The sequence below is a fragment of the Lipotes vexillifer genome, unplaced genomic scaffold (genome assembly GCF_000442215.2).
Source record: "Lipotes vexillifer unplaced genomic scaffold, Lipotes_vexillifer_v1.1 scaffold209, whole genome shotgun sequence".
NCBI classification, from domain to species: Eukaryota; Metazoa; Chordata; class Mammalia; order Artiodactyla; family Lipotidae; genus Lipotes; species Lipotes vexillifer.
In genome coordinates, this window is record NW_006787556.1 from 421,861 (window position 1) to 433,579 (window position 11,719).

The following is an 11,719-nucleotide window of genomic DNA, read 5'->3' on the forward strand; positions in this document are numbered from 1 at the left end:
TCCTTAGTTGCGGCTGGTGGGCTCCTTAGTTTTGGCATGCAAACTCTTAGTTGAGGCATGCATGTAGGATCTAGTTCCCTGACCAGGGATCGAACCCACATCCTCTGCATTGGAAGGCAGATTCTTAACCACTGTGCCAGGGGAATTCTTTAGTTTTTTTTTTTTTTTTTTTTTAATTTTTGGCTGCGTTTGGTCTTCGTTGCTGCGTGCGGGCTTTCTCTACTTGTGGCGAATGGGGGCTACTCTTCGTTGCGGTGCACAGGCTTCTCATTGCGGTGGCTTCTCTTGTTGCGGAGCACCAGCTCTAGGTGTGTGGGCTTCGGTAGTTGCAGCACGCAGGTTCAGTAGTTGCGGCATGCGGGCCCCTAGAACGCATGGGCCTCAGTAGTAGTTGTGGCACGTGGGCTCAGTAGTTGTGGCTCATGGGCTCTAGAGTGTAAGCTCAGTAGTTGTGGCACATGGGCTTAGTTGCTCCGCAGAATGTGGGATCTTCCCAGACCAGGGATCGAACCTGTGTTCCCTGCATTGGCAGGCAGTTTCTTAACTACTGCGCCACCAGGGAAGTCCAAGACTTTTTAAAAAATGTTCACTCAGAGTCTTAGATGCATGTCTGCAAATTATATTAGAACTTCATCAAAAACAATTTATTATAGTCTTCTTTATGGAAGACGTCTTTGTTATCGTCATGGATCAAGGAAGTGTAGTTACTAAAGTATCAAATGTCTTTTAAGTGGTTTCATTTTAAAGTATTCTTTACCATGACTCTCCAGAAGAGTGTCTCAGTGGACATGAATTAAAATATGAAAGTACTGGGGAGGAATTCCCGGGTGGTCCAGTGGTTAGGACTCTGTGCTTTCACTGCTGAGAGCCCCAGTTCGATCCCTGATCGGGGAACTAAGATCCCACAAGCCTTGCAGCGCAGCCAAAACAAAAAAAACAAAAAAAAAAACAGTAGAGTACTAAGAAATTTTAGAGTTAATTGGGAGAGTATTCCTAAAATTGCTGAGTAGGGGTGATTTTTAGATTCTCTTCCGTGGATTTGGGGTGGGAGAGGCAGGCAGGTGAGATTTGGAGAGAAAGAGGTTACAATACATAAGCCAAAGTGGGTGGGGCTGGGCGAAGTCTCTCACTCTTCCCCAGTTTATGGAAGATGGGACTTCTAACTATGCTTAGGTCTCAGTTACATGTCCTGATCTGATTTGACGTTAGCAGAAGCCTCTGCCTGCTAGACAAAAGATTTTCTTACTCTTTCCTTCTTGTCTTCCCCAGTATGGGTGGCATCCCGGCCCGGAATAGTAAAGGGGAAAGGCTGCTGCTTTATATTGGGATCATTGACATTCTTCAGTCTTACAGGTGAGGAGCATATAGATCCTAGGGGTCGAGTGGATGTGGATTTACTCACATCGCTCTTTTAGATGGATGTCACCAAATTCTTCCTGAAGCAAGAAGAGTAAGTTGCAGTCTGGCTGCTTGCTTCATTGGGTTTCAGATGGTTTTTTATTTCCTGATTATGCCTGTCTGTTGGCTTCCTTATCCCACAATCTCCCCAAACATAGCATACACCTCTGTGGAAAGCTGAGTCAGTCCTTAGAAGCACCAGGGTAGAAATGCCATCTCTCTGGCTTTTTGTGGAAGACCTGTGAGATGAGTCATACTCCACATTAGGATACAGCTGGAAACACATCCCTACTTTCCATGGAAGAAAAACAAGAGGATCACTGTGTTCTGTGAAAAGCATTAGCCTGTGGAATTCAGGCAGTGGTGTGGTAGTGAAGGAAGAGCTGGAAATGTTAGACCCCAGTTTTGCTCCTGTAAGGTTTCAGGTACTAATGAGAACTGGACAGTACTTGACTCCCTTCCAGATTTGCCCATCTGTCCCTCCAGCTCCCCTTTTACAGTAAATATTCTTGTCCCTGACTTGCCGGGACATATTAACTACCCCTTTCTGAGGGGGGTAATAATCGACTTATTTAGAAACAGCTTCGATCTCCATGTGGAATAAGCACTACCCTGTCTGTTCTTTGGAAAGCCAGCATAATAGTGGGGGTGCTTTCCCGGTCTCTCTCTTTGCTACTGTGATTGCTCTTTTAACTCTGTAAAGTAGAAAACTATAAGGTCATTCATTTAATGTTGAATGCATGATATACATTTTTCTTGGCAGGTTTGTTAAGAAGTTGGAGCACTCTTGGAAAGCTCTGGTACATGATGGGGTGAGTAGCAGTCAGCTAGAGGCTCTCCTCTTTCTGCCTCTCTCACTTCTGATTTGCCCCCTCAGTTTCCTCTTACCTTATTTCATTTGTGGGTTCTACCCTTCTGCTAGGCTCTCATCCTAGGGAAAAATGGCCCTTGGACCAGAGATCCTTTTGCTGGGCCTCCTCCTCTCTAACTCTGCAGCCATCTCTTTTGCTCTGCAGGACACCGTATCAGTGCATCGCCCAAGCTTCTACGCCGAACGGTTCCAGCGCTTCATGTGCACTACAGTGTTCAAGAAGATCCTCTGTAAGTGGCTTCTGCCAGATGACCCTCCAATGGCTCCCTTACTTCAAGAGATGGGGGGCAGGACACCTCTGTCAGGGAACTGCCAAAGCCAGAGGCTTCTACTCTTCCCACATCCCGTGAGAGCTGCTGCCCATCCTTATGTCAGTCACTTTGTCTGTCTCAGTTGTTTCCAAGTTGCTGCTTTCCCGCTGGCAATCCCTACATGTGTCATTGAGGGGAGGGGCATTTCTGAGAAATTGGTGGGGTTGTAAAAATGTTTAGTTGTGGGTGTAGGACCCATGCCACAGGCTGAGATAGGTGAAGCTGGACTTTTATGGACAGAGATAGGCAAGAATATTACCATATCCCCAAGGCCAGGAAGTTCTTAGATTAGGATCATAAGGTTGGAGAAGCACTTACTCATTTCTGCTTAGCAGGTGTTCTTAGTCTCTTACCTCAACTTTCTTGGTTGGGAAGTGCCAATGTTCTTCTTTCCAAACCTTTCACACTGCTGCCACTGGCAGATTCCAGCTCCTCCTTCCCATCTCTGTCTCCTCATCATAGGCATCAGTTGTCCCTCGGTGAGGCAGAGCGGACTTAGGCATGCCAAACAGTCTTAAGAAAAATGGAAAAATCCTTTCAAAGTCTTTTCAAAGTGATATATAAACAAGTGTAAAGTATCACCATCGTGCTGTGTGTGTAAGTGCTACAGGGATATAGAGTGAAAGGTTCATCTTTGTCTGGTTTAACTGAAGGATACTATTAAAGAACAAAGGAATTACAGAATAAGAGACATGTCATCAGGCGGAAGCAAAGCCATTGAGGTTGCTTGTAGGAGGGGAGAGATATGTGTCTCCTTTCCTCTAGGTTCTCTGCTTCTTTTCCAAAGTGAAGTGGACTGAGATGCCCCCTCCTCTGAAGAGTAGTTCATAGAGCCCATCTTTGTTGACATTAACCCCTTTTCCTGCTTTGCAGAGGAACAACTTTGGGTTTGTGTTGGGGATGCTAGCAAGTTGTATCTATGTCTTGGTGACGGTTTCTGAGGTGGGTGCTAAGTAGGCTCTCTCTTTCCCTTTTGAAGTGAAGCCCTCTCCTTCCAAAAAGTTTCGGTCTGGCTCATCTTTCTCTCGGCGAGCAGGCCCCAGCGGCAACTCCTGCGTAACTTACCAGCCATCGGTCTCTGGGGAACACAAGGCACAAGTGACAACAAAGGCGGAAGTGGAGCCAGGTCAGCGCCAGGGTTGGGGTCCCCGTGTGATGGGGCACTCCCTCCCTTCCTTCTGAGTCCTTGTCTGCTTAGGACCTCTACTCCCCATTCCTGTCCATGAAAATCCAAGTTGCTACATATTTTTTCCTATATTTTCCCCACCCCCTTTTCTCTTCTTTTTTATTTATTGATTTTCTTCCCCTTTCTTTTTTCCAGGCGTCCACTTCGGTCGTCCTGATGTTTTACCTCAGACTCCACCTTTAGAGAAAATCAGTGAGGTCTCGACTATTCCTGACCCCTATTTCTCACCTGTAGTTGGAGAGACTTTGCAAATGCTAACTACAAGGTTGGTTCCTTGGCCCCTTTCTCCATGTAATCTTCTCATCTCTCTCTTCAGGTCCTTGAGAACCTCCATAATTCTGTTTTTTCCAGAGACTATTGTTTGTCTTTTGCTCTTCACTAGATTTTTGCATGTTCATCTTCCTAAGAGCTCATCTTTAGTGATTTGGAAAAGTGTATCAACATCTCTGCATTTTTAGGGGGTGGTGGGAAGTCTTTATGTACAGACTTTTCTGGTATTCAATCAAAATACCCCAACTAATGCTTCATCTCCCGGTGAGTTAAGTGAGAATTCTTAGCTTAGGATTTAAGGCTGGAAAGATTCCCAGGCACTGAAGACAGTGAACAGTTAACCTTTCAAAAGGATCCAGTGTAAAGATTGTGATTTAATTTTGTTTTTGGTGTGTTAATCATCTTATTACATCATAATATATTACCCCAGAACTTAGTGACTTAAAATAACAAGCATATATCATAGTTTTTGTGAGTTAGAAATCTGGGTGCAGCTTAACTGGGTCCTCTAGCTCAAGGTCTTTCATGATAGCGAAGCTCTTTGTCCAGGGCTAGGCTCATCTGAAGGCTCAACCGAGAGGCTTCACTTCTAAGCTCATTTATGTGGTTTTTGACAGGATTCAGTTTCTGGTGAGTTGCTGGACTGAGGGTCTTAGTTTCTTGCTGGCTGTTTTCTGCAGGCCTCCCTCAGTTCTTTGCCACATGAGCCCCTCCATGGGATAACTAAGAACATGGCAGCTCGCTTCCCTTAGCATGAGCAAGTGACAGTGCATGCACCTAAGCAGAAGCCACAGTCTTTCATAACCAAATCTCCTATTCTGCATTCTAGTCACTTAATCTAGCCCACACTTGAGGAATGAATTACCTAAGAGTGTATCAGGAAGCAGCGATCACTGTGGACTGAAACTAAAGAGACAGGCTATCTTCTCCCCACACACCCAGCATACAATGATGAGACAAACAATAGATAATCTCTTCACACACTCCTGTATAAAAAAGGGAGAACGGGAGGCACAGAGGAGTCTGATCCATAGCTAGTCTAAACCCCAGCAAATGTTGGAGTTTCTTTTATCAGGTCTCAAAGCATGAGAATAATTCGTGGCTCTTGGCTCTACCTTTTGGACTCTTGGTTTTGCCTTCTGAGTCTTCCTTTTTCATGAAAACTACAATGTGTTTGAAGCTGAGTAATTTTCTCAGCCTGCTTCTTGCCAGAATTTTGGGGATCCAGTGGTCTCTTTTCATTGTGTACTATTTCTGTCCCTTTCAGTCCAAGCAGGACAGTGTTTCTGCTGCTATAATACCCTCAAAGATTTTGTGGGCCTCCTATGAATCTCATTCGGATTCACGCTATTAGACAGAAGCCACAAATACCTTCTTGATAAGCTCTATGCTTCTTAGAGATCCTGTTGAGAGGATCTGAGAGACATACCCTTAATCTTTTGAATCACCTTTTGTATGACTGAATAGTACTTTGAGTTCTTAACAGATGTTTTACAGTCATACCCTTCATCTGTAGACCACATTTTCCTGGCAGTGCCTTAGATTTTATCCATTTCTTAATTTTAGCATTATTTGCTATCTGGAGAGGCTCAGAATTTTCAAAACCATCAAGTCTTGGCTTCCTTTTGTTTAATAGTCCTCCCCTGAACTTACTTTTCTTCTCTCATATTTTAACTATAAGCGTTAAGAAGAAACCAGGTGGCACCTTCAGCACTTGGTTTATAAATCTCCTTAGCCAGATCACCCAGTTCATGAGGCACGTATTCTACTTTTCACACAGCTGTAGATGACATTGTTGCTAAACTTTGTTCCACTACACTGCAAAGATCCCCTTTCCTTCAATTTTTAATAAGATTTTTTTTCACTTTAAGCCCTTACTGGCAATCCCCTTAAAGTCCAGAATTCTACAGTATATTCAGGGCACTTTTAAACTTTCACTAAAACTGTCCTCAAACCCAGTTCCCTCTTCCAGAGCCACTTCCACATTTTAGATTTTTATTACAGCAGTACTTCACTTCCAGGTACAAAAATATATATTATCTATTGTGTAACAAATTACCCCAAATTTTAGCAGCTAAAAACAACAAACATTATTATCTCAGATTTAATGTAGCTTAAGAATCTGGGTGTAGCTTAGCTGGGTGCCTTTGGCTTAAAGTCTCTCAGGAGGTTACAGTGAAGCTAGTAGCCAGCAGTGTGGTCTCATCTGAAGGCTCGCCCAGGGGAGGATCAGCTTCCAAGCTTATCTGTGTGGTTGTTGGCAGGATTCAGTTTCTTGTAGGCTATTGGGCTAAGGGCTCAGTTCTTTGTTGGCTCTTGGCCAGTTCCCTCAGTTCCTTGTCACATGGTCCTTTCCATAAGGCAGCTCACTGCATGGCAGCTAGCTTCCTCAGAGCAAACAAGTGAGAGAGCAGGTACCCAAGAGGAAGCTATAGTCTTTTTGTAGCCTAATCTCAGAATTGACTTTACATCTTCTGTGGTGCATTCTGTTCACTAGAAGAAAGTCACTAAGTTCAGCCCACACTCAAGAGGAGAAAATTACACAATGGCATGACTATCAGACGGCAGTGTTCATTGGGTGTCTACCACACCTGGGGATTGAAGAAGGTAGAGGAGGGTGTTAGGAAATATTTTATAGAAGTCAAGACAAAAAAGTAAATAGTTAATTAAAACAATGTGCTTCCAAATCTTGTAGCTTCTTAGCCCCTTCTTTTTGAATCCTAAATTGATTCCCAGTGAAATAGAGAAGCAGTGTGAGATTTGACCAGAGAGTCCCTTTTCTCATTTATTTACTAATTCTTCTTTCTGCCTCCATTTTTTCTCCCCTCCTGTTAGCTCAACCCTCTTGGAAAAGCATGAAGTTCCAGAGTCAGAGTTCATCCATGTAAGTGTCTGGGATGTGGGGGAGGTGGATGCTTTGGAAGGGTATAAAGAGCATCACTGATGGAGTGGAGCAGCAACGTAATTGGCAGGGTTAGGGGGACTGGGTGCCCCCCTAAATCTTACTTAAAAAAATTTTTTTTTCTGATACCTTGTACTTGGAAGCTGAGACTGAACTAGCAGGAAACTTGAATTCCTTTCCTGCCTCATCTCATACTGCACATCCTTAACTTTAAACCCTTTCCCTTTTCAGTGAACAAAAATCCTCGGAAGACCTGGAGCAAGATTCTACCATCTCTGTGATCCCAAGATGTCAGCCCTTGACCCAGCAATGCTGAGTTTTCTTTTTCTTGGTCATCAAAAAAAGTGTAATGGAGGCTAAGGGAGCTCTCCGTCTCCTCCCTGAAGAAGAACCTCTTCTACTTCCCCTTCCTCATGAATGGGCATTAGTGCCTCGGACAGTTGAGGACAGCAGCATCCTCTCTACTCCTGAGCTTGGTGGCACAGGTTTTCTACTAGCCAGCCTTGCTTCCACAACTGAATTGTTTTCAAACCCCCATTCCTCCTGTTGGAAGTGGGGTTGCTGGACTTGGTGGTTTTCTTCCCCCTCATCTACCTTTCACCAGGAGCTGGACTCTTAATTTCCTCAGGACAGACTGGCTGGTACATTATCCCAACCTTAGCTCTTTTTCTGTGGAAGAAGACCTCTGTACTGTTTTTTTTTTTTTTTTTTTTTTTTTTTTTTGCAGTACACAGACCTCTCACTGTTGTGGCCTCTCCTGTTGCAGAGTACAGGCTCCGAACGCGCAGGCTCAGCGGCCATGGCTTACGGGCCCAGCTGCTCCGCGGCATGCGGGATCCTCCTGGAGCGGGGCACAAACCTGCGTCCCCCGCATCAGCAGGCGGACTCCCAACCACTGCGCCACCAGGGAAGCCTGTTCCCCCCTGTAATCTTTGTAAAGGTTTTTTTGGGGGTAAGGGTGTTTAACCACCTCCCAGCCTTCTTCTTTTGGTTCCTTAAAAAAGGAAAAGAAAAATAGCACACAATTTCAAGCCAGACAGTTTCAGATCAAAACTCCATAAGTATTGGAGAGATGCATATTCATAGGGTTCCCTCAGAAGAGCCCTGGTGTTTGAGAAACAGAAGCTGCTCTGCCAGGAGCAGCTCCTCTTTAACTCCTCCTCTCTTAATGAATTTCTGAAAGCTGAAGGAATGGAGAGAGTGGGACATGGGGTAATCTTTACCCCTTTTGTTAAACAGTGGGGCAGTCATAGGACTAAAAGGTCAGAACCCTTCCTAGGCAGGACCCTACTCACGGCCAGGCCATAATGATTATTACTGTTTTGCAATTTGAAATGTATTTTGCTTGTTTTTCTAAATATGAAGACTTATCAAATGAATTTTAGATTCTTCTCCAAAGGAGATTTCTTCCTTGCTCTTACCACCTTTTCCAACAGCGTTCTGCTGTTCGTGGAGCTGAGATGGAGAAGGGGACACCTGTGTCTGTTTAACAGGTAGTCCATAACTGTGAGGCTAGAGAATATTCTCTTAAACTCATGGAGAGCCAGCAGATTCTTGCCTTAGTGAGGTCATTGCTGTGCCACATGCCCTGCCACCTCTCTTCATGCAGAGAACGTGGAAACGGGCTGTGTAATCCCTCTCCTCCCCATGTTCTCCATCTGATCCTCGTCCCCCTGTCAGGGGAAGAAGGGGGCCTGGCATCTCAGGCAGATTGTTGAATCCCCATCCTGTCCCCTCTCCATCCCACCCTGCCTTGATAGTAGGTTAGCTCATACCCCAAGTAACTGTCTATATTAGACACCCCCAGCCAGTTTCTGGCTGCCTGTCTTTGCTGCCATGTTCTTTTTTACAAGAAGAAACAATTCTTGCTATTTTTTTTTCATAATTTACTATTTATGATGTATTTAAGTGTTTTATTCAGGACGGAGTTCTGTAGGGGGTGGGAGGGAATATTTGAGGGAGGCTGGGTCTTAGGGAACGGAATGGGGAATCAACATTTTTATGAAGTGTCACTATTTGCCTCTACTTTGTATTGTTCAGAAATGGCAAATACAGTATAAAAGTGATAAATACCTGGTTTTAATGTATTAAACTTTCATCAGTTATTTAGACTTCTTGCTTCTTCCTGGTTCTTTTTCATATACCATCTGCTCCACCCTCCTACCTCAGGCTCAGTTTTGTTCATATTACCCTGAACAAATGCATCCTTTCCAGTTTTCCTCACTCCAGTTTCAGTCTAACTCAGGCTGAGAGAAATGGCTTCATTCATTACCTTCTGGTCACCTCCTCCCTCTTAACAACTTAAACTTGACAAGGAAAAGCTGTGAATGAATAGGAAGGGAATTAATGTGGGTCTGTTGCCTAGGGATTTGGGGACCCATAGCTCAAAATTCTACTCAGGTTTAGGAGGAAAGGAGAGGGACAGTGGGAAAAGCAAGCTTGAGATTGGTTGTCCCTAGGATTCTCTGCCTTTCCTTCCCTTGACCTGGCCCCAGGGTGTCTGTCACTTCTAGAAAAGCATAGAGACTGCTTTCCTCAGCTATGTGTTTTTCTCTTCTGTGAGGTTGAGCTTAGGCTATTTTACTGGAATGGGAAACTAGACAAAAAGGGATGTTCTAAGGCGGTGGGGGAGATTTGGAGAGAAACAAACTAAAAAATATTCCTTTCCACACCACTGTTCCCTACCTTGGTAAGGTCATTCTACAAATATTTATGCAGCAGCTAATGAGCAAGAGCCATGAATGCACTGGACAGTTGAAGGTCAAAAGAAGTAATTGACCTTCAAGGGTTTATAGTGTCCAGGAGGAGCACACACATACATGCACACAAAAACAACATGTTAGATGTGATACAGTTAAGGATTTCAGTTCTCTGAAAGAGTGATACAGCATATAAAGGTCGAAGAAGATGAGAGGTTATTGTGGGCCTGAAGTGTTGGGGAAAGTTTCACTTGAGTACAAGGGCCTAGAGGTATGAGAATGATCTGTTTTAGAGAACAAGGAAGAGATCATGGTGAAAGCAATGGTGGAGGGAGACCTGAGTGAGAATATTGGAATAAGTATAAGTGGAGGCAACACTGGAAACCCTGACTGATAAAAGCTGAGGGATTTTTATTTTAAACTGTAGGCAATGGAGAAGCATAGAACGTTTTTGTCCCTAAGTGGGACATGATCAAAACAAAATTCCGAAACTAATCTGTTGACAAAGTTCTATCACAGTGGGTAGAAAAAGCAGACAGTTTAGATTGTAATAATTTAGGTGTGAGGTGATGTGCGTCTAGGATGATGGTGGTATCAACTGGAGAGGAAGGGAGAGAATTGTGATGGTAATAAAAAGGAAAACAACTTTATGATAGAACAAGTAATTGGAATAAAGGAATTGGGTATTCTCAAAGTTTTGAATTTGAGTTTAAGCCACAGGCTCAGCCCTCCTTTAGGCTGGGTAAGGAGAAGACTTCTTCCCAAAAAGGAATTGAATCTGAACATGTGGTAGGGAAAAAATGATCTTTCTGCTACCCTTACCTCATCACTCTTTTTTAAAAAAACAAAACAAAACATGTTTATTGGAGTATAATTGCTTTACAATGGTGTGTTAGTTTCTGCTTTATAACAAAGTGAATCAGCTATACATATACATATATCCCCATATCTCTTTCTTCTTGCATTTCCCTCCCTCCCACCCTCCCTATCCCATCCCTCTACGTGGTCACAAAGCACCGAGCTGATCTCCCTGTGCTATGCGGCTGCTTCCCACTAGCTATCGATTTTACGTTTGGTAGTGTGTATATGTCCATGCCACTCTCTCACTTTGTCCCAGTTTACCCTGCCCCCTCCCACTGTCCTCAGGTCCATTTAGTAAGTCTGCATCTTTATTCCTGTCCTGCCCCTAGGTTCTTCATAACCATTTTTTTTTTTAGATTCCATATATATGTGTTAGCATACGGTATTTGTTTTTCTCTTTCTGACTTACTTCACTCTGTATGACAGACTCTAGTTCCATCCATCTCACTACAAATAACTCAATTTTGTTTCTTTTTATGGCTGAGTAATATTCCATTGTGTATATGTGCCACATCTTTATCCATTCATCTGTCGATGGACACTTAGGTTGCTTCCATGTCCTGGCTATTGTCAATAGAGCCGCAATGAACATTGTGGTACATGACTCTTTTTGAATTATGGCTTTCTTAGTAGTGGGATTGCTGGGTCGTATGGTAGTTCTATTTTTAGATTTTTAAGGAACCTCCATACTGTTCTTCATAGTGGCTGTATCAATTTACATTCCCACCAACTGTGCAAGAGGGTTCCCTTTTCTCCACACCCTCTCCAGCATTTATTGTTTGTAGGTTTTTTAATGATGGCCATTCTGACTGGTGTGAGGTGATACCTAATTGTAGTTTTGATTTGCATTTCTCTAATGATTAGTGATGTTGAGCATCCTTTCATGTGTTTGTTGGCAATATAGATATCTTCTTTGGAGAAATGTCTATTTAGGTCTTCTGCCCATTTTTGGATTGGGTTGTTTGTTTTTTTTATATTGAGCTGCATGAGCTGTTTATATATTTTGGAGATTAATCCTTTGTCTGTTGCTTCATTTGCAAATATTTTGTCCCATTCTGAGGGTTGTCTTTTCATCTTGTTTATGTTTTCCCTTGCTGTGCAAAAACTGACCCTGAATAGCCAAAGCAATCTTGAGAAAGAAAAACGGAGCTGGAGGAATCAGGCTCCCTGACTTCAGACTATACTACAAAGCTACAGTAATTAAGACAGTATGGTACTGGC

The 11,719-nt window shown here is 43.4% G+C and overlaps 1 protein-coding gene across 2 annotated transcripts in view; it reads left to right on the top strand.

The window, feature by feature from the left end:
* Positions 1 to 7,565, top strand: part of PIP5K1A (phosphatidylinositol-4-phosphate 5-kinase type 1 alpha) — a 53,734-nt gene extending 46,169 nt beyond the window's left edge. The window contains exons 9-15 of one of the 2 annotated variants that reach the window (XM_007460259.1): positions 1,270 to 1,353; positions 2,162 to 2,210; positions 2,415 to 2,499; positions 3,560 to 3,706; positions 3,902 to 4,031; positions 6,872 to 6,920; positions 7,170 to 7,565. In XM_007460259.1, the coding sequence (XP_007460321.1) occupies positions 1,270 to 1,353; positions 2,162 to 2,210; positions 2,415 to 2,499; positions 3,560 to 3,706; positions 3,902 to 4,031; positions 6,872 to 6,920; positions 7,170 to 7,172 (547 nt within the window). In that variant the 3' untranslated portion in view covers positions 7,173 to 7,565. The remainder of the gene's footprint in view (positions 1 to 1,269; positions 1,354 to 2,161; positions 2,211 to 2,414; positions 2,500 to 3,559; positions 3,707 to 3,901; positions 4,032 to 6,871; positions 6,921 to 7,169) is intronic. The other variant, XM_007460260.1, reaches the window with a different exon arrangement.
* Positions 7,566 to 11,719: the final 4,154 nt, after the last annotated feature.